This window comes from Aethalodelphis obliquidens, unplaced genomic scaffold (genome assembly GCF_003676395.1).
Source record: "Aethalodelphis obliquidens isolate GAN/ISIS:26980383/991018 unplaced genomic scaffold, ASM367639v1 scaffold21, whole genome shotgun sequence".
Lineage (NCBI taxonomy): Eukaryota > Metazoa > Chordata > Mammalia > Artiodactyla > Delphinidae > Aethalodelphis > Aethalodelphis obliquidens.
The window spans coordinates 24,068,107-24,088,610 of NW_020837965.1; the positions used below are offsets into that span (position 1 = coordinate 24,068,107).

Genomic DNA, 20,504 nt, shown 5'->3' on the forward strand with positions numbered 1-20,504 from the left:
CTAAACACAGAGCAGGACAGCCTTCCGGAAGTGCTCTCTGAATTGAAGGACCAAGTGTACTTCCTGGGTTCCCGTAAGAGGAGGTGATGCTTGAGATCTTGGCGTTGCATTGGTATCCAGCTTCTTATGTCCAGGGGAAGGGTTTCAAGCTAATTGAGTACCAGGTGGCCAGAGAGTGAGGGCAAATGCCGCTGCTGTTGTGTTTCCAGAAAGTCTCTGTTGGCCGCCTCAGGCCCAGGGGAAGGGTTTCAAGGTTGTCCCTCCTGGGCTGTGGCACCGTGTAGAGGAAAGCATGCTGGCTTTCGAGACCTGGGCTCAGCACAAAAGATCTGTTCCCCGAGTCTGACCTGTTCTAAATGATCGACATTTCTGGCGTTTTTATGGCTTACCTCTAAGAGAGCTCAGTGACAGGAAGACAGTTTCCACGGCAGAGGTGTGTGTGTGCACGCAGACGTTTGCACAGCATCCAGGAGCAGTTGACAGCATTTCATGGCAGATAGAAAAGGTGGTCCACGCACCCCCTCCAACCTGTGGCCTGAGCCACTGTGACGTCACACTCGCATTTATTGCCCAGACGCTGACGCCACCCCACTGGCCACGCTCTATGGAAAACCATCGATGGGTTATCATGAGGGTGTGACTGTAAGATGCTGATCCTAAAAAGAATCACTTTGGAGCATTCTGCTTTTTTTGTTTTTTTTTTGCGGTACGCAGGCCTCTCACTGCCGTGGCCTCTCCCGTTGCGGAGCACAGGCTCCGGACGCGCAGGCTCAGCGGCCATGGCTCACGGGCGCAGCCGCTCCGCGGCACGTGGGATCCTCCCGGACCGGGGCACGAACCCGTGTCCCCTGCATCGGCAGGCGGACTCTCAACCACTGCGCCACCAGGGAAGCCCCTGCTTTTGGTTTTTAGACTCCCAGTAAATAATCTAACAAAATTAATTGTGTAGCTCTGGAAATGTTATTCAGTCTCCCTGAGTCTTGGTTTTTTCAATGCAAACTGGATTATGTGCTTGAAATGAGTTGCTGTGCATGATGTTTACAGAGCACCTAAAAGGTGGATTCAGACGTCTCGTTTATCCCTGGGGGTGGGGGGATTCAGCTAATTGAGTACCAGGTGGCCAGAGAGTGAGGGCAAATGCCGCTGCTGTTGTGTTTCCAGAAAGTCTCCGTTGGCCGCCTCAGGCCCAGGGGGGCTTGTGCTTTCCCGTGGCTCCGTATCAGATGGCATCTTAGTGTCAAGGTATTTCGTTTGTGATCTGAGTAGTTTCTAACCCTCTCTTCTCTTTTCGTGTTGTAGGAACCCAGCTCTTCAGTGGTCAAAGTGACTTTAGAATCACTACCTTGAAATTTCATCCAAGAGACCACAACGTTTTCGTATGTGGCGGCTTCAGCTCTGAAATGAAAGCTTGGGATGTAAGGACCAGCAAGGTAACACCCCTCTTCCTCACATGGCCTTTCCAGCAGAGCTTGCCTGGGCATTTTGAATGATTGGGGGTGGGTCAGCATCTATATATAGGACCCTTGAGATGGAATAATTACCACTTAATATTGAATCAGTGGGAAGCATAATTTTTAGATGTTTTGAAAGAACATTCTTGAGTTGTTAGATTATTAAAGCACTATAGGTGCAATTCTATACAGCATGTTACTAAACATATTTGTTGAGCACCTACTGTGTGCAAATGCTTCCTGATGTTATAAGATGAATCAACCTCAGATTACTCAGGGGAATAATATGTAGATACAAATAAGTGGGGTGGAGAAGTGCTCTGTGTGTGTATGTGAGTGAGAGGAGGGGTGGTGGGGAGGGAGGGGCTGGCATTCAGAGCGGGTGAGCTTTCAGTTCAGCTCAGTGTAAGGAAGGCTTCTCGGAGGAGACAGTGTTCCCGTTGGGGCTTAAAGGCTGGTCGCCGTCAGTCCCATAGAGAAGTGATGTCCACTCCCGTCCTTCACCACAGCCTGCCACTCCTGTTGCTTCCCTAACTTAGGAAATGGCAAGTCCAGGACTTCCCTGGCGGTCCAGTGGTTAAGACTCCACGTTCTCAATGCAGGGGGCATGGGTTCAATCCCTGGCCAGGGAACTAAGATCCCGCGTGCCACACAGTGTGGCCAAAAAAAAAAAAAAAAAAAAAAAAAGTGGCAACTCCATCTTTCTGGTTGTTCAGGCCCAAACCATCAGAATCATCCCTCTCTCCACTCTTCCCGTCATCCCCCCAACACCCAAACCATCAGCAAACCCAGTCGTAACTCAGGTTTAAGCTGCCGTTGTCTCTTGCTCAGATAATTGCAGTAGTTTCCTCTCTGGTATCTGTCTTCCCCCACCACACCCCCCACCTCCCCCGACCCCTTACGGTTTGTTCTCAACACAGTAGCCGGCGTGGCCTGTGACAGTGGAAGTCAGATGTGTCACTCTTCTGGTCAGAACCCTCCAGGCTCAGGTCTCACTCACAGGAAAAGCTGTGTCCCTAGGGCGGCCCACAAGGCCTCCTGATCTCCGCTCAGCCTCAGCCCCACCCGCCTCCTTGCCTTTCCTAGAACACACCAGCACAGTCCTGCCTCAGGGCCTTTGCACTTTCTGCCTGGAATGCTCTCCTCCCAGTTTTCTATGGAGAGGCTCCCTCCCTCCTACAGGGTTCTGCTCAAATGCCACCTCTGCAGTGAGGCCTTCCCAGACCACCATGCCAGCCACCCCTGCATTCACTAGTCCCCCTGCCACCTCTTTTCTCCCCATAGCACTTATGATCACCCGGCACACTATGGATTTTCGTTGTCTATTTGCCTTGTCTCCATCCCCTCGAATGTAAGCTCTTCCAGGGCAGGGATTTTTGTCTGTTTTGTTTGCTGCTGACTTCTAGCTCCTAGAACAGTGCCTGGCACATAGTAGGCACTCATCAGACCGTGGGTGACCGAATGAGTGGACGGAGGCAGAGGGCAGCCACACGGGATGGGGGATACAACGTGTGTGCAGGGCCAGTGGCCTGCTCGACTTGGGGGATACAACGTGTGTACATGGCCAGTGGCCTGCTCAACTTGGCCAGGCGTGGGCCCTAGGCAGTGGGACAGGCCGGGCAGAGAGGTTTTTAATGCCATGAGTCTGGGTTTGGATCAGCAGCGGGGAGCCATGGGAGGTTTGTGAGCAGGGGTCTGGGATCAGGGGTGCAGAGGGGCTCAGGGAGGGGCAGTGGGGAAGAGCCTGACTGCCTCCTGCCTCTGGGGGGGCTCAGTGATTTCAGGATGGCTGTTTCAAGCTCTGAGAAGCACCGCCCTGGTCTGAAGGAGGCACACAGCCACTAGGATGCTACAGGGTAGTTCATGATGATACCGGCATTGATCTTGACCTTGAAAGAAGAGGGTGTGGAACGTCAGAGAGTGTCCTCCTCCATTAGGGATTCAGGGGAGTCAGTGGTCCCACACCAAAGGGCTCTAGCCTGCTGCATCTGCAGCGCCAAAGCCTCTACCTAAAGGCATCCCCCTCCAGGGCCGCCTCCTGCCCCATCCTGGGCAGGTGCAGCCCCCCATCAGGTCTTCACTGAGCAGAGGCCGTTCTGCGTGGCCAGGATGGAAGGAGGTGGGACACGACCTCCAGTGCCGGATTCGAAAGGCGAGTTGGTGCGTCAGACCGGCTGCTGCAGAAAGACGCTTTCCCCCCAGGCTGTGGGAAGGGGCTGCTGGTGTTTGCAGGAGAACCTAAAACCAGAGACAGTTTGCTTAAAGAGAACAGGATGTTCTATCCGTAGGTATTTTGCCTAAAGTACTAAACAAGTGGGAGAATTAGAGCATAGAGAGATGTACTCTTTTTAAAAAAAAACACACATTTTTCTTTTACAAGACTTTTTAAAAACATTTGGAAAAGAGAGAAAAGTTACCCGTAAAGAAGTGGATGTGTGGACTTTTAAAAGCACTTGAACACTTGTATATGGGATATAAATACATGATAAATGAAAGAAGACATTGGAAAGTGCTGCTGGAGTTAGAAACTCTTAGTCATGCTGTTTGAAGCGGGGCCTCCTGATCAACCAGCCCCTGGTGACAGCCACGTCCCTTAGAGGTGTGCTGTTTTTAGCCTCAAAGAGCAAACACGTAAGAAATTACTCATCAAGGACGCCATCTGATTTAAGACTTTGTTAAAAATATCGGATTTTCTCCTAGGGCAGACGCCAGCTGACGTGTTCTGAGAATGCTGGGGGAGAAGCAATTAGGAGCAGATGTTGCTGTGACTGGTATCGGCATGTTTGCCAGTCTCTCCCCAGCTAATAATGTGGGTAAAGGGATCTGTGCAATATTTGTTTCTACTTCCTTTTTACCAACAATCTGACTGCCTGTCCTCCCTTGCTGGGTCACAAGGACTGTTTCCATGTGCATCAGCCAGACATAGGGGACCAGTCTCTTTCCTGCTTCAGTTCTGTTTCCTCTGATAGGTGTGGCCCAAGTGCCTTGTACGGACCCAGCAGGAGGACCAGAGAGGAAAGGTGTGGACAGCCACCTGGGGTGGCTCTCTGCCCTCCTGCTGGGCTCCCGTGGGGCCTGGGGCTCTGTCCCAGGTGCTGAACTTTCCAGCCCTCCCTGGTGAGTGTAGGAACACCTAGGGCTGAGCGGCTTGTCTTCTGACTGCCTTCAGGGGCAGCTGTGGAAACTGCAGGAGGGACACAGACCTTAGCTTAAAATCAAGACGGGTTTCCTCTTTTAAAAACAACGGAAGGACTGTTATTATTATAAAAGTAATATGCGATTATGAAAAAACAAATAGAAACAGAGAGAAGGGGTAGTTGAGCCAGCCAAAGGTAAACATTAGTAACATTTAAATATTTTTATTTCATTGTTCTTTTCCACTGTGTGTTTTTTAAAACACTGTTTGGTCTTATTTTGCTTTTCACGCAGCATTGCAAGGGTTTTCCTCGCAGTGAAATGAACTCTTGTAGGTGTTTAATGCGTCCCTCTGACGCAGCTGCTCGGCTAATTCGCTCCATGCTTTAGCCTCAGCACTCAGGGCCGTGTCTGACACAGCAGGCACTCGATAAACATGGATCGAATGAGTCAATTTCAGATGGTTGAGCTTATTAAGCCATTTCCTGAGGTTGGATTTTAGGACATTTCCTTCTGTTTGGTTTGGTTTGCCATTTAAAGTTAATAGATGTGAAGGTGGAGATCAGGGATCGGCAAGTGCAGCCTGGGGCAAAATCTGACTTGCTGCCTGTTTTTGTAAATAAAGTTTTATCGGAATGCAGTTCCTGTCATTCATTTGTGTAACGGCTGCAGCTGCTTTCACACCACAGTGGTAGAGTTGAGTAATTGCACTGGAGACCACATGGCCCGCGAAGCCAAAAATACTTAGGATCTGGCCCATCCCTGCTAAGACGTATCTGGCTGTGGTGTGTGTCACGCTGTGGCTTGTGGGGACTGATCCTTCTGACCTGGCTGACAAGATGGGTGCCTCTGTGCCTCACCCTATTATGGGCACCCTGTGGAAGCCGTGTGCTCAGAGAATGTCTTTTCCAGAGAACCGTGCCTCAGTCAGGGGTGTATGGGTCGTTTCCCCCTCTTGTTATAACCTCCAGACAAACCATCGCAGTCTACTTTGTGATACATTCCACTGTGAGACACGTTTGTGCATCTAGTGTTTTCCACATTTGCAGTTTATTTCCTGCAGCTTGTGCCCCAGAACTCAAACTGCTGGGTTAAAAGTGAGTCAGCATTTTGAAGGTAAGGGGTAGGTTTCTGACGATGGAGCTGAGCCCACCACTGGAGCAGGACGGTGCGGCCAGACAGCCTCTCGCCGGGTCTGAGGAGTAGTTGGAACAGATAACTTTAAAGCTACTTTCCAGTCATAGACTTTTATTCCTTAAGCTTAGCCACACGATGAATGTTGGGATTCTGGACTTCTCTGGTCCAGCCCAGTGCATTACAGCAAATGGGCTCTTTGGTTCCCCTGTCTTTTCTTGGTCCATCTCTCTCTGCTCTGGTTTGATGAGTGGATCACATCCCGTGTCGCCGCAGAGCACCTGGCTTCATTTCCGGCAGGTCGGCAGGATGTGTTCTGCACGAACCCTCCGAGCCTGCTTACTCGTGCCGGCCCCGTGCTGCCAGTGCAGGGTCTTCTGACTCTTCTGTCTCCCGACGGTCTGCTCGAACGTGGGTCTGGTCTGGAACCCAGGATGTCTGTGGTCTGACCTTCATGTTACCATGGGGGTCCAAGCCCCTCCGGGCCACCAGTGCTTATTGGCCTGAGATCTAGTAGCCCTGCGTTCCCATCCTCCCTCTCCTACTTGCTTAGCTGGCTGATTTTAGGCAAATCTCTAAACTAAAGCCTCTCCCAGTCAAGGGTTTCCCCTGTGGTATAGTAAAGGGGCAGGATGAGGCCATCTTTCAAGCAGGGCCTCTGAACTCCCCTGTGCGTAGGAGAGCGCCTGGGACTCTTGTTAGGATGCAGACTCTGTTTCAGCAAGATGATGTCTTAGTCAGCTCAGACTGCTGTAATGAAATACCACAGCCTGGGGGGCTTAAACAGCAGACATTTACTTCTCATTGTTCTGGAGGCTGGAAGTCCGAGATCAGGGTGCCAGGGTGGTCGGGTTCTGGTGAGGGGGCTCCTCCTGGTTTGTAGATAGCTGCCTCTTGCTGTGTCCTCACATGATGGAGAGCGAGCAAGCTCTGGCCTCTTCATCCCTTAGAAAGGTCCCATCCACTCCCATCATGGGACCTCCACCCTCATGACCTTATCCAAACCTAATTACCTCACAAAGGCCCCACCTCCAGATATCATCACACTGGGGATTAGAGCTTCAAAATATAGATTTTGGGGGGGACACAAACATTCAGTCCTTTGCAGGTGAGATCCTGCATTTCAGCAAGCTCCCAGGAGATGCAGAGACAGACGGCCCATGGACCACACTTTGAGAAGTCAGGTCTCAAAGGGCCTCTGAACACAGAGGTCCCATGCTTCTCTCACGTGGGCACCCCTGGTCTTCGTCCTCGATTGACCTGTACCACCTGTGACCTATCTCAGCGATAAACAGGTTGTGAGCACCTTCACCTGACAGCTATTCATTTACAACTGCCTGTGAGGGGGGCTCAGTCCAGTCACGTCTGCGCCTTGGCATCTTCCACAGGACCTGGAACTGGAGCAGGTGCTCAGGGGGTAACTTGGAGTGAGCTGCTGGGGTCAGCCGCCCCTCCCATCACGATGGAGCCCTGCAGGAGCATCCACCTGCCCACATTTCGGGGGGCAGTGGCCTCCCTGGGATTTCTGCAGAGGGAGTGGGCCCTCCAACAAATGGGAAATAAAGGCTAGCTGCAATTCAGCTGTAACTGGTCATTCCAGAAGTGTAGACAGAGGCCGAGGACTTGGGAGATCCTGGGCCAGATGAGGGCTGGTGCAGTGGTTCTAACACTGCAGCCCTCAGCCAAGTCTGAGCTCTCATGTGCCCCAGTGTCTCATAGATGATGGGGTGTCCAGCCTCGCAGGGCCCTGGCTCTTTGCCCGGCCGGGAATGGGAGCTGGAGAGTTCCAGGTCTGCAGGGCCCACCAGCACTGTGGGAAAGGCTCCAAGGTAGTTACTTTTAGGTTTGCTTTAAGATGACTATGTAGTTTGAGCCAAAAGTTAGGATAGGTAATGAAATTTCTCCCTTGTATCATGCATGAAAGTTGTAGAAAAACTCCTACAGAGGCTTAAAAATCATATTGCATATTTTGTGAATCACCCTTTTTGCGAGACCAAATTCTGGAACCCCAGCCTCAGCACTGCTAATTGGAGCAGCCCTGGAAAATCTGGGACATGTGGCTCCCGACACTGGGAGCCTGGCCTCTGCTCCGGTTCTCTTCCCTTCCGTGGGCAGGGCCGACACTGGGCAGGCTAGGGCCGAGCACGACTTCCGATGCATAGGTCTACGCTGCTCCCGAGAAGGAGAGTCTCAGGTGCCCTCAGGTCCCCACTGGGCCTCGAAAACACCGACCCCCACCCGCTCGGGTAGTTCTCAGGGTGAGATCTACTCTGACAGACCAGCTCACTTTCTTTGCTCTAGTGTTGGTTTGACCCGAATCATCATCAATAGTCCATGCTTGTTCTACATCTTTCTCTCCTTTTAAGTTTGTAAAGGGCCGTCTTGACTTCCAGATCTTGAGTTCATTCCTTCACCTCCTTTGGGAGCTTTGTCCCAAACCCACTGCAGGTGTGTGTCCTATCATGCAGGTGACAGTGGGCGAGGCCTCTGGCTCGTCCTTCCCACCTGCTTGGGTTCTCATCTCTGCCTGTTGTTGTCACAGCCCCTCACTCTGCTGCAGTTTCCCCACAGAATGTAAGCTCCCTGAGGGCAGGGATTTGCTCCTTTCCTGCTGTTTTCCCTGAGCCTAGCGAAGTGCTGGATGGGATGGGACTGTTGCAGGAATGACTAACGGCCTTAATCCAGGCCAATTAAAAAAAAAATCCCAAGTGATAAGCCCACCCAGGTGAAGTGGAAGCTGAGTCAGCATCTGTTAACACGCTCTTCTCCGGCACTGACCGACCTTGGCCGTCCTGCCCCGAGGGGGAATGAACCAGCTGGTCATGCAGCCAGTGGTTGCTGGTCTGGACTGGCTGCCCTGGTGCCATGGTCAGAGCACCCGGAGCCTTAGAGGATACCCACCCACCCTTGCAGGTGGCCTCGGCCTCCAGCGTTGTGAAAACCCTCCAGGTGATTCTAATGAAGAGCCCGAGTGGCGAACCACAGCCCTGGGGGCCAGGGTTTGGGAGCATCAGTGTGAGTCCCGAAGGGTGTTTTGCAGGGTCTCTGCTGTGTAGGTGAGGGTGTCCTGAAATGTCCGTTCCTGCCGTGGCAGCTGTCGGGAAGACTCAGCACCTTCACCTCCTGGTTCCTGGGCGCCATCAGTCTTCGTGGCGTTGTAGGCAGGTTGCTTATTTGCCCTAATGAGGTTCTGATTACTCTCCATTTGTCTCTTTCATCAGCTTTATACTAAAAAGCCTTTTGTTTGGACTCTTCGTACTTCTGCAGTTCTGGCTAAGTTTTGCCTTCAGCCAAACTTCTTATGAGATGAGAGCGGGAGCCTAAGGGAGGTGGAGACGGGGAAAGGCGTGGACAGCCTGGTGATGAGGGGAGCGTGATCACCGCTCCGTGTGACTCGCCATGGGTCCTTGTCCCTTCCGGGCTCCCATTGCCCCATCTGTCAGGTGGCGGTGGGGTGCTCTCGGGTGGCATGGACTGGGCGGCCACCACCTGCCGGGCTCTGTACTGGACCCTCCCTGTGTGTCATCTACCGCGACACAGCAGTCCTTGGAGGTGTACCAGGTGCTGCTGTCACCCCATCCCCCTGGCGGGGTGCCCGAGGTTCAGAAAAGTTCCAGCAGCCAGCACACGGCTGGTTGGTAGGGGGGTAAGACCTTGACCCGGTGCCTCGATTCCCGCGCCCTTGCAGGCCCTCCTGTTCGCAGGTCGAAGGAAGTGTTGGTCTTGGGTGTAAATAAAGCTTTGGCAGTGAGAGCCGTGTGCTTTCTTCTTGGAGAAGCCTGCAGGGAGCAGCCCTTGAGTTCAGACACCTGCTCGGTCCCGCCGCTTGCAGCTCGATGCCTGGTGTCAGGGGCCCCCCTGTGAACTTGACAGTGGTGGGCCCTGCGGCCTCAGGCCTGAAGTCACAACCCCGGCGCCTCTGTGAGGGCAGCCCTTCGGCCTCCACAGGTGGATGTGGAAACCAGTCCTGAAAGGCTCAGCTTTCAGCGCAGGGGTGGACGGCCACTGTGGGGCCTGGACCTGATCTGTCGGCCTCACCGGCTGCCTTCACAAGCGACCAGGGGGTCCCCATGTGTCTCCTGGGTCATCCAAAATCTTGAGCAAAGCTGGGGAAGGGGTCCCTGGAATCCAGAACCTCAGACCCCTGCCCCCAGCCCAGTCCTTCCCTTCACCTTCACTCGGCAGCACTTGGCTTGGGGTGTCAAGCAGACTCCAGTTAAAAACCTGAAATGTGAGTTGCCACCTGGAGCTCAGTGTGTGACAACGGGAGAGCATGGCACTCAGGAGGGCCACGTCCCTGTGTGATCACTTGGGCTCTTAAAGATGCAGTAGGATGTATCAGAAAATATAAAGCAGACTCTGGACCCGTAATGATTATATAAATAAAATATTTATGTAATGCTGATGTATATGACCTTTGTAATTTGTTTTGCCACTAAAATAAGCTGTGTTACATACACTGAACATCTCTCGTTGAGATTTTTTATCTCCTTGAGATTTTTAAAAATTTAATATCTTTATGAAATAGATTCACAGTTTTTGTTTTACCTAAAAACTTATTTTAGTTTGCCATAACTAATAGTATCCAAAAAAAATCATGGGTTTGATGCCCTAGTTATTTTTTGTCTTAATATACTTTAAATACTTATTACATTTTTTTGGTAGCAGCTTTTTTCTTTTAATTAATTAATTAATTAATTATTTTTGTGGTACGCGGGCCTCTCACTGTTGTGGCCTCTCCCGTTGCGGAGCACAGGCTCCAGACGCGCAGGCTCAGCGGCCATGGCTCACGGGCCCAGCCGCTCTGCAGCATGTGGGATCTTCCCGGACCGGGGCACGAACCCGCATCCCCTGGATCGGCAGGCGGACCCTCAACCACTGCGCCACCAGGGAAGCCCTAATTTACTTATTTACTTGCCTGCTCCAGGTCTTAGTTGCGGCATGCAAGATCTGGGTTGCGGCGTGTGCGATCTTTAGTTGCGGCATGCAGGCTCTTTTAGTTGCAGCATGCGGGCTCTTAGTTGCGGCATGCAGGATCAAGTTCCCTGACCAGAGATCGAACCTGGGCCCCCTGCACTGGGAGCACGGAGTTTTAACCGCTGGACCACCAGGGAAGTCCCAGTAGCAGCTTTGTTGAGATGCAATTCATATACCATACAATGCGCTCATTTAAAGTATACAATGCGTTCGTTTTTAGTATATTTACAGTTATACAACCATCATCACTGTCAGTTTAGAACATTTTCATCACCTCAGAAAGAAACCCTCTACCCTTTTTAGCAGTCACCCCAACTCCCCTGCCTCTATCCCCTACCCCCAGCCCCTGGCAACCACTGATCTACCTTCTGTCTCTATAGATTCGCCTATTCTGTACATTTTATAGAAACAGAATCATACAGTATGTCACTTAGCATAATGTTTTCAAGGTTCACCTATGTTGTAGCGTGTGTCAGTACTTCATTCCTTTATTCCTTCAAATAATATTCCATTGTACGGATAAACGGCATTTCGTTTATTCATCAGTTGATAGGCATTTGTGTTCTTTCCATTTTTTGGCTCTTATGAATAATACTCTTATAAATATTCATTTACAAGTTTTTGTGTGGACATGTGTTTTCGTTCCTCTCGGACTCCACCTGGGAGTGAAATTGCTGAGTCATGGTCCCTCTATGGGTGACCTTTTGAGAAACTGCCAGACTGTCTTCCAGAGTGGTTGCACCATTTTGCAATGTATGAAGGGTCCGATTTCCCCGTCCTCGCCTTACTTGTTATCGGTCTTTTTGCTTTTCCCCATCCCAGTGGGTGTGAGGTGGTGTCTCCTTGTGGTCTCCTTAAGGTTTGATATAGGACTGTGCAGACTGTATATTTCTTCATGAATGAGCTCTGGTAGTTTGTGTCTCTCAAAGAATTTGTTCATTACATCTAAGTTATCAAATTTATAAACATAAACTTGTTCATAATATTCCTTTATTATCCCTTTTGATGTCTTTAGGTTCTATCTTCTCCTTCATTCCTGATATTGATAGTTATGTCTTCTTTTTTTTCCTTAATCAGTGTGGCTAGAGATGTATTTTCTTCTACTTGCTTTGGGTTTAATTAGCTCTTCTTTTTCTCATTTCTTAAGGTAGCAATTTAGATCATTGATTCAAAATCCTTTTTAATGTAAGCATTTTAATGCTATACATTTCCCTCTAAGAATGCATCCCACAAATCTTGATATGCAGTATTTACATTTTCATTCAATTAAAACATATTTTCTAATTTGATTTTTACCTCCTCTTTGAACTATGGGATATTTAGAACTTATTACTCAGCTTCCAAATTTGTGGCGATTTCCCTGATATCTTTCTGTTGTTAATTTCCTTGTTATTAATTCTGTTATGCTCAGAAAACATACTTTATATGATTCAAATACTTCTACGGCCCAGAATATGGTCTGTTTCGCTGAATGTTTCATGCGCTCTTGGCAAGAATGTATATTTCACTGTTGTTGGGTGGAGTGTTCTATAAACGACAGTTTGGTCAAGTTAGATGATGGTATTGTTCAGTTAGTTCTTCTAGATCCTTGCCGATTTTTTGTCTACTTGTTCTTTCAGTTATTGAGAGAGGAGTGTTGAGGTCGCCAGCTATAATTGTGGATTTGTGTATTTCTCTCTTCAGTTCTGTCTTTTCTCCCTTATGTATTTTGAAGCTGCTACCACAGCTCCACTGGGGGCCTGCTTGCTGGTCAAAGCTGTTAGACAAAATAAGAAGAAGAAGAAGAAGAAAAAAAAAGACCAAGGAAAGAAAATAGCAGCTCGTCTCCGTGCTGTGCACTCCTCCAGCTTTGCCCTCTCTCCGGGGTCTGTCTGCTTGAGTTCACTTTCAGTGTTCTCAAACGCCAGAGCCTGTTGTAATCAGTGGGCAGAGAGGCTCTGGTGGGCTTACTGGATCCCACGTGGCCCCAGGTGGACTTTGAACATATTTTTTTCCTGGCCTTGAGTTTCCCCTCTTCTGTTGGCTGGATGCCACCTGCCCGTGGGCCTCCACTGCTGTCTCCTCTCCAGGGGCTTTTCCCAAGGCCCCCCTGGGTCGGGTGCCCCCCTCCTTCTCTCAGTCTGGGTTGTAGCTGCTTGGCAAGTGTCACCCCGCACTGGAATGTGAGCCGCATGAGGGCTGGGGGACACGACGGCCTTGTCCAACCTGGCATTGTGTCCCCAGACTCTGTATTGCTGGCATGGGATCAGCGGCTCAATCAGTGTTTCTCGAATAAATGGTCACAGCAACCTCCGTGAATCTGCAGCCTAACTCTGCAAAGATGCTATGACTTCGGGAAAGTTTGTGCGATCCAAATTCGTGCCCCAGCCAAGAGCCCCCCAGCTAGAGGGCGGTGTGGACAGCTGTGCTGTTTCCAGTGCATGGACGTTCTGTGCACCCTGCCAGTGGGCAGACTCTCCCGGTGGCCACAGCCTTCCCTGCCTACCCTGAGGGAAGACTGCCTGGTGCCTTTCACAGACGTAGTGCGCAAGCTGAGAAGGATGAGGGGACGTGTGAGAGGAAACCTCGTGGTGCATCCTGTAATTAGGCTGTGCCGAGCTGTCCACTCATCACGCTGGATTCAGAGAGGAGATGAAGGGTGGACATCTCTCCTCACCCGCTGTGTGCCCTTTTTATATCAAGTGAATTTCTCAGTTTTTAATTCTAGTATTTCACTTAAAAATTTTTTTTAAAAAGATGTGGTTACCTGGTTTGCCTCATTCATTTATTCATTGAACATTTGCTGAGCCCCTGCCACGTGTAGGACATCTTCCTAGTTTCCAAGACTCAAAGAAGCTACAGGAAACGCCACGCCTGCTGTTGGCACCGTTATCCACCAAGTTGCTAGACCATGTGGGAAACCTCCCTGGCAGCTTTAGGACTGCCTTCCCCATACCACCCCCATACCCTGTGCTTCCCTCTTCTGGGGTCGTGCAGGCTGTCCACTGCGCACAGGCACCTGGCCAAGGGGGTGGCTGGGTGCTGGAATCCAGCCTATGCTCCACTGGCCAAGCGATGCCCCTAGCATGGGGTGATCTCCACCTGAAGGAGGGTCTTTTCCCGATATGCACCAAGGGGCCAGGTGGGCCAGCCGTGGCCCCATCCCTTCCCCTCTGTCTGCTCTATCCACTCCCTCTCCATCCCCGCAGCCTCACCAGGTCTGCCCCTCGCCCTCTCCCCCCGAGATGCCAGCGCTGCCCACTGCCCACCGCCTTACGTCTTCCACACCACGGCAAGTATCATCACTTGGAAACGCAAATCCGAACACATCGCCCTTGGGCTCAGGGCTCTTCCCGGCCCAGCACCCTGCAGTGCCCGTGAGAGCAGCTCCAGGCCTTCCTTCCTGGTGAGGACAGCTCCGCACCGCCCAGCCCAGCCTCCCTCACCAGGCTTGGCTCTGAGAGCCCAGCCTGCCCCAAGCCACCACCTCACAGGACTGGGGGACCTCACACCTTTCCAGACTGTTTGACTTGTCTGCCACGAGTGGGATTTACTCTTCAGAATAAAAGAGTAGATACATTATTTTCCAAAGAAGATAGAGGAAGGGGAGCTTGCAAAGGAGCAGCCAGAGACCTGGGAGGAGAGCTGGGTCCAGGGCTGCGAGCGGATGGGGATTGGGGGAGGGACTGTGGACTCGGGGTTCCAGCAACATGCAGAGGTAGAGGTGTGAAAGGATGTCAGGGACCTGGAGACATGGCGTGCCCGTGACATGAGAGCAGAAAGGGAGGCTGTTCTCTAGACGTTCAGATTACAGAAGTAATCTGTGCTTTTTGCAGGCTACTTGCAAAATGGAAAACTGTAATGAGGACGATAACGCATTCAATTTCAACACAGCCAGAACCACCACTGACAGTTGGGGTCCTTCCTTCCAGTTTTTCAATGCATATATTTACATTTTTAAGTAATTTCCCCCCAACTGAATATATCCTTAGTGTTTCTGTATTGTTAAACAGTTTTTGGGTGGTGTAATTTTTAATAGTTACCCAATATACTGTCATGTATTTAACCAGCCCTCTATGATCGGGTATTTATCATCTTCCCAGTGTTCCCTTTATGACAGCACTAAGGCGAACATCCCTGTGTGCAAATTCCTAGATGTAGACTTGATCAAAGGGTACGTGTGCTTTCAGGTTCTGGATCGCACTGAATCCAGAAGCCACTCCTTCCAGAAGGGATTACCAGTTCACCCTGGGAACGGGCTTGGTGGGCTAGCTCGCTTGTTTGGGGCATAGGCGAGGCGCATGCAGGCTCACCACCGTCCGGGGAAGAGCTGGTTCAGGGGGAGGGGCTGAAGGTTGGGGTGGGCGGGGCGACCGGAGGTGGAAGGAAGTGGGGCGGGGGGCCAGGGCAGCCAGGCCAGGGGGGCCTGCTTCCTTCCAGGGCCCCTGTCTCGGCCATGGACTAGGTCCCTTGTGCTCTGGTTTCCTTCTCTCCGGCCCAGGCAGGACAGCCCCACACTCTCCGTCTGTCCTGTCCAGAGTAGGCCTGAGCCTCTGTGCGTTGCCCCGTGTTGCTTCTTGAGGGTCCGAGACGCCTGGAAGAGATGGGTGCATACCGTGCACGGCGCAGGCGTCCAGACTCCGCCGAGCTGCGCTGCCCTTGGAGGTGGCTGCATTGTTAGAACCCTATTTTAGTTCATACCTCCATTGTAAAGTGAGGAAAACCAATTTTTCACTTGAGAGGTTCAGCAATGTGGATACATGTGTAATTGTCTATTTCTGCCTTTCTTCCTTTCTCTCGTGTTCTGTAGCCGTAATTTACAATTTCACGGTCTCCAACCTGATGGCTTCTCTGTGGGCATGTTCAGATCCGCCTCAGGTTCAGCAGGCACTAATTGAGCAGCTACTCTCTGCCTCTGGCTGGGCAGCCTGTGGGGTGCGGTGGGGGGTGGGGACGGGCTCCGGTGTCGGCCGCAGATCGCATGTCACGCCGACTCTGCCTCTACTCAGCTCTGTGGTCACCGGCAGGCCCTTCCCGTTTCTGAGCCTGGGTGTCCTCGTCTGCACAGTGGGGCTGGTAATCTCCACCCCGCAAGGTGGTCATGAGGATTAAGTGAGGTCACACGTGAAGCCCCTAGCAAGGCGCATGGCACACAGTAGGTGTTCAGTTAATGCACCCTGCCGTCTCCGATGATCACCACAGGGTCGTGCTTTCCATGAGCTTGGGATAATTGGCAGTCAGGAGCTGCCTTCAGCTTTGCTAAAAGCTGAGTGGGGATCGTACCTTTCCCCCAGCCAGGCAGCGCGCCTGACCGAAGTGTCAAGTGCCTGCTTCCGGCTGAAGACGTTCTAACCGGTTGTGATAACACAGGCTCTCTCAAGCTGATCAGAGGCTCAGATATGCATTCCCCCGCGTCTCTGATTAATTTTTAAAAGAGAGAAATGAATTAATTATTGCCTAGTGAGCATGGATGCTCAGAGTACAGGGGAAGAGCAGACAGCGGGACCGCAGGAGATGCCTCGTTGGGAACCTAGCCCCAGGCGCCCAGGAGTTGTCCCAGGTCCGGTGAGTCCCAGAAAACTGGCCAGTGCAGAGACAGAGGAAGGTGGCGACTCAGGCCCTATCCAGGGGTGACTGTGTGGGTGTGGGTTTCCTGGATTCCCTGGGGCTCCTGGACAGTGAGATGCAGTTGGCTGCTTCTCTCCAGGTGTCCCCTCATGTCCCCCTCCCCCAGGCCCGAGGCCCACGACCTGCCCTGCTACTCCCTGGCCAGCTCCTTGGGCTACATTGTGGAGGGTCACACCTAGGAAGGCGGTCCTTGGGGGCCATATCCTGCTCCTGCTTGGCCGTGGTGGAGGAGCCTGAGGCAGTTTCTGGAGGTGCCGTGTGGGGAGAGGTGCGGTGCCCTGGGCCTCCCACCCAGCTGCAGACAGCTGGTGGCTTCCTTCTCCACGTGGTCTGAGGGACAATCGTCCCCGCCACTCCTCCACCCCCACCCCCTTGGGGAAAAGGCCCGTCCTCTGGGCCGTAGTCCTCCCATCTGTCAGGAAGGGGCTGGACTCTGTGATGGGGTCTGCACCGAGCAGAGCCCCCTCCGCACAGGGTGTATCTGGGAAGGGCTCAGCTGAGGCTTCATGCTGCAAGCAGTCAGCCTCCTGTCCCGCGCTCAGGGGAACTGGAGGCCCAGACGGGGCTGCTCCCCACCCGCTGACTCCCCAGGGTCCTGGAGTGCTTGGTCTAGATCCATTCATCAGGGGCTCCTTCAGACGCTCACCAAATACCTGCCGGGTGGCATGTGGCCACAGGATGGAGGGAAACGAGGCTCATCCCTGCTCCGAGCCCTGAGCTCACAGTCAAGGGGAAGAGACAGAATCAGGCAGAGTGTAGTGTGATGGTAGCTGCCGTGGAGGGGATGACGAGAGGCCCACAGAGGAAGGAACTGATGAGTCTGCCTGGCACTTTGGGAGGCTTGGTTGGCAGAGGGTTTTAAAGGATGCATAGGAGTGTTCTAGGCATCAAGTCTGGGTAAGGAATTCTAGGCATAAGGAATGCACAAAGGCACAGAGGCGTGAAAGGGCTTGACAGGTGAGGGAATGGTGAGGGGTCTGTGTGGCTGGAGTGCGCACAGGGTGTGTGTGTAAGTCGATGTGGGTATGTTTGTGTGTGTGTGTCCAGGAGGGTTAGGAATCAAGGTGGCTGTCTGTGCAGGGCCTCCACCCCAGCCATGTTTAGGTTGTGGCCCAGGGCTGAACACCTCGAGGGAGGCTTTAGAGACAGGGAGCCCTCGGACACCCCCGGTGCCCTCAAACAGGCACGCAGGCACCCCCAGTGCTCACGACATTGCCTTTAGGGAAGGCTCAGAGCAGAGGCTGGTCCTCTGGGAGCCCGAGCTAGCTCATCAGTTACACCTAAATGTAAAAGGGAAAGGTGTCCTCCCCCAGCATATGGTTATTAAAGCTCGCCATCTTTAAACCTCATTAAGGAGTGTTAAATGCTAATGAATTTACAGAAGGGCATCTTGGGGCCTCTGTTTCCTAGGAAACATTTGAGAGCAGGTGCTTTATAATGAGCTGTACCTATTTTAAAAGTGAGCCACAAGGCCCACTTTGATAGGCTGGATCTCAGATGCTGATGGGTAAGTGTGAACAAAGCCGGTGGAGGCCAGTGGAGATGCTCTGAGCTCTCTGAAATATCATTCTCTGGTGGTTTCTATAGAAACCACTGGCACCTAGGTAGGAGAATTGCCGAGCTCTGGAGTCTCATTTACGCAACACAGCGTTGCCTGCAGCCTCAGCAACTCGGCCCCAGCCTCTGAAGACCACTGGAGTCCTGTTGGCAGGTTGGGACTGGGTTCTGGACAAAACAGGACAGATGTGTGTTGCCACAGCTGTAATTTTGCTTTAATTATGTCTGTTCTATACCTGCTGCTTGATTTCCGCTGGTCCCCACTCTGCTTGTTATTTCAGGCCCACTGACAATGAGAAGAATTAACATTTGTGGAGCTCATTCCTCCCCACAGAGCACTTTAAAGAAACTTTTTATTATTGAAGCAGTTAAATATATACCAAAGTAGAGAAACTGATGAACCTCCAGCACCCTGTTTAAACAATTATAAACATATGGCCAAGCTTCTTTTAGCTATAATCCTACCCATTTTCCCAACAGTCTCTCCCTCTGTGCCCCCGCTGCTGAATTATTCTGAAGCAAATCCCAGAAACATGCTAGTATTTCATTTGTACTCTTGTTTCTTTAAAAGATAAGGACTGAAAAAGATGATTATCATACTGTTGTCCCTTCTAACAATTTAGCAATAATTCCTTTATATCATCAGATATTCAGTACATCTTTCAGTTTCCCTGATTGCCTCATAATTTTAAACATTTTACAACAGTTGCCTTGTTCAAATGGGCATCTGAACATTTGGTTGATAAATCTCCCAAGCCTTGTTTAATCTCTGGGTTTCTCTCCTTCTTTGTTTTCCTTGTAACTTATTTACTGGGGAGTGAATTGGTTGTTTGTCCTTCATTTTCCTCACTGCATCCCCTGTGGTGTGATTTAACACATTCCTCTGTTCCCTGTATGTCTTATAAACCAGCAGTTAAGGCCAGACAGGGCTTCTCATGCTGTGGCGTGCATGCAGATCACCTGCGGAGCTTGTTACTCCAATTCTAATTGACTCTGTGGCTCCAGAGAAGGTACATTTCTAATAAGCTCCCAGGTAATACCTATGATGGAGGCTTGATAAGAGTCAGGGACTTATTTTCTCTTTCCTTTTTTAAAAAAAATTTTTATTATAAATTTATTTATTTTATCTTTGGCTGCATTGGGTCTTCGTTGCTGCGCGTGGGCTTTCTCTAGTGGCGGCGAGCGGGGGCTACTCTGTTGTGGTGCGGGGCCTTCTCATTGCGGTAGCTTCTCGTTGCAGAGCACAGGCTCTAGGTGCGTGGGCTTCAGTAGTTGTGGCATGCGGGCTCAGTAGCTGTGGCTCATGGGCTCTAGAGCACAGGCTCAGTAGTTGTGGCGCACAGGCTTAGTTGCTCCGTGGCATGTGGGATCTTCCCGGACAGGGCTCGAACCCATGTCCCCTGCATTGACAGGTGGATTCTTAACCACTGCGCCACCAGGGAAACGCTCTTTTCTTTTTTTCAAGAATATTTGATCAGATTCAGGCTCAGTTTTTTGAAGAAGAGGTCATAGGTGGTGGTACATACTTCCATCAGGAGGCACCTAATGTCTGCTTGAACCATTTTTGATGATGATGTGATTGATCAGGGAGTTCAGGGGTTGTCTGCCTGGTACCTCATTTATAAAATCCTCATCAGCTTTGCACCTAATGGTCTCAGTAGTTACTAATGATCATTGTCTAGATCTATGCAGTCATTAGAAGTTGGAAAATACTGGACTACTTCTATAGAGAAAGATTTGCTTTCAAACTTAGCTACCCTGAGGTCAGGAAAGCCAAGAGAAAGGCTTGAATCTTTTCCTTTATTCACAAGTTTTCAGAATAATGGGTTGCTTCCCTAGCATCTCCAAAGGTACCTAATTGGGTTTTCATGGGTGTTCTTTTTTTTTTTTTTAGTGTCATTATGAACTTTTGGCTTTATAAAATATTTGCTATGTCTCAATCAGTTGTGGCCCTTATTACCGCGGTGGTCAAATTGCCCTGTATTTCGTGAGTGAGTCTCTTTAAATATGCTTCTGAATCTTTTTTTTAAACCAGCTTTACTGAAGTATAACTTAATACAGTCAACTGCCACCCATTAGGGCGCACAAGTCAGTGAGTTTTGACAGATGTACACATGTGTGGAGCCACCGCTACAATCAAGATACAGAACATTTCCATCACCCCAAAATTCCCTCGTGCCCCTTTGCGATGAATCCATTCCTCTATTTCAGCCCCTTGGTAACTACTGATCTACTTTCTGTCACTAAAGAGAAGTTTGCATTTTTCTGGACTTTTCTATAAATGGAATCATACAGTACGTAATCTTCTGTATCTGGTTTCTTTTAGCATCATTATTTTTGGGTTCATCCATATTGTTGTTTGTATCAGTATTCCTTCTTATTGCTGAGTAGTATTCCATTGTACGAATATGTCACACATTGTTTATCCGTTTACCTGCTGATGGACATTTTGGGTTGTCTCCAGTTTGGGGCTGTTATAAATGAAGCTGCTGTGACTGTTCATGAGCAGGTCTTTGCGTGGATATGTATTGATATTTTCATTTCTCTGGGGTATGTAACTGGGAGTGTAGGTGTTAAGTGGTCTAGTATGTGTAAGTTTACATTTATAATAAACTGCTAAGCTGTTTCCTAAGTGGTTGCACC

General features: G+C 50.6%; 1 protein-coding gene across 1 annotated transcript in view; it reads left to right on the forward strand.

The window, feature by feature from the left end:
* Nucleotides 1-20,504, forward strand: part of WDR25 (WD repeat domain 25) — a 144,207-nt gene that overhangs the window by 96,278 nt on the left and 27,425 nt on the right. Inside the window, exon 4 of the mRNA XM_027120577.1 lies at nucleotides 1,300-1,430. Coding sequence (XP_026976378.1) covers nucleotides 1,300-1,430 — 131 coding nt within the window. The remainder of the gene's footprint in view (nucleotides 1-1,299; nucleotides 1,431-20,504) is intronic.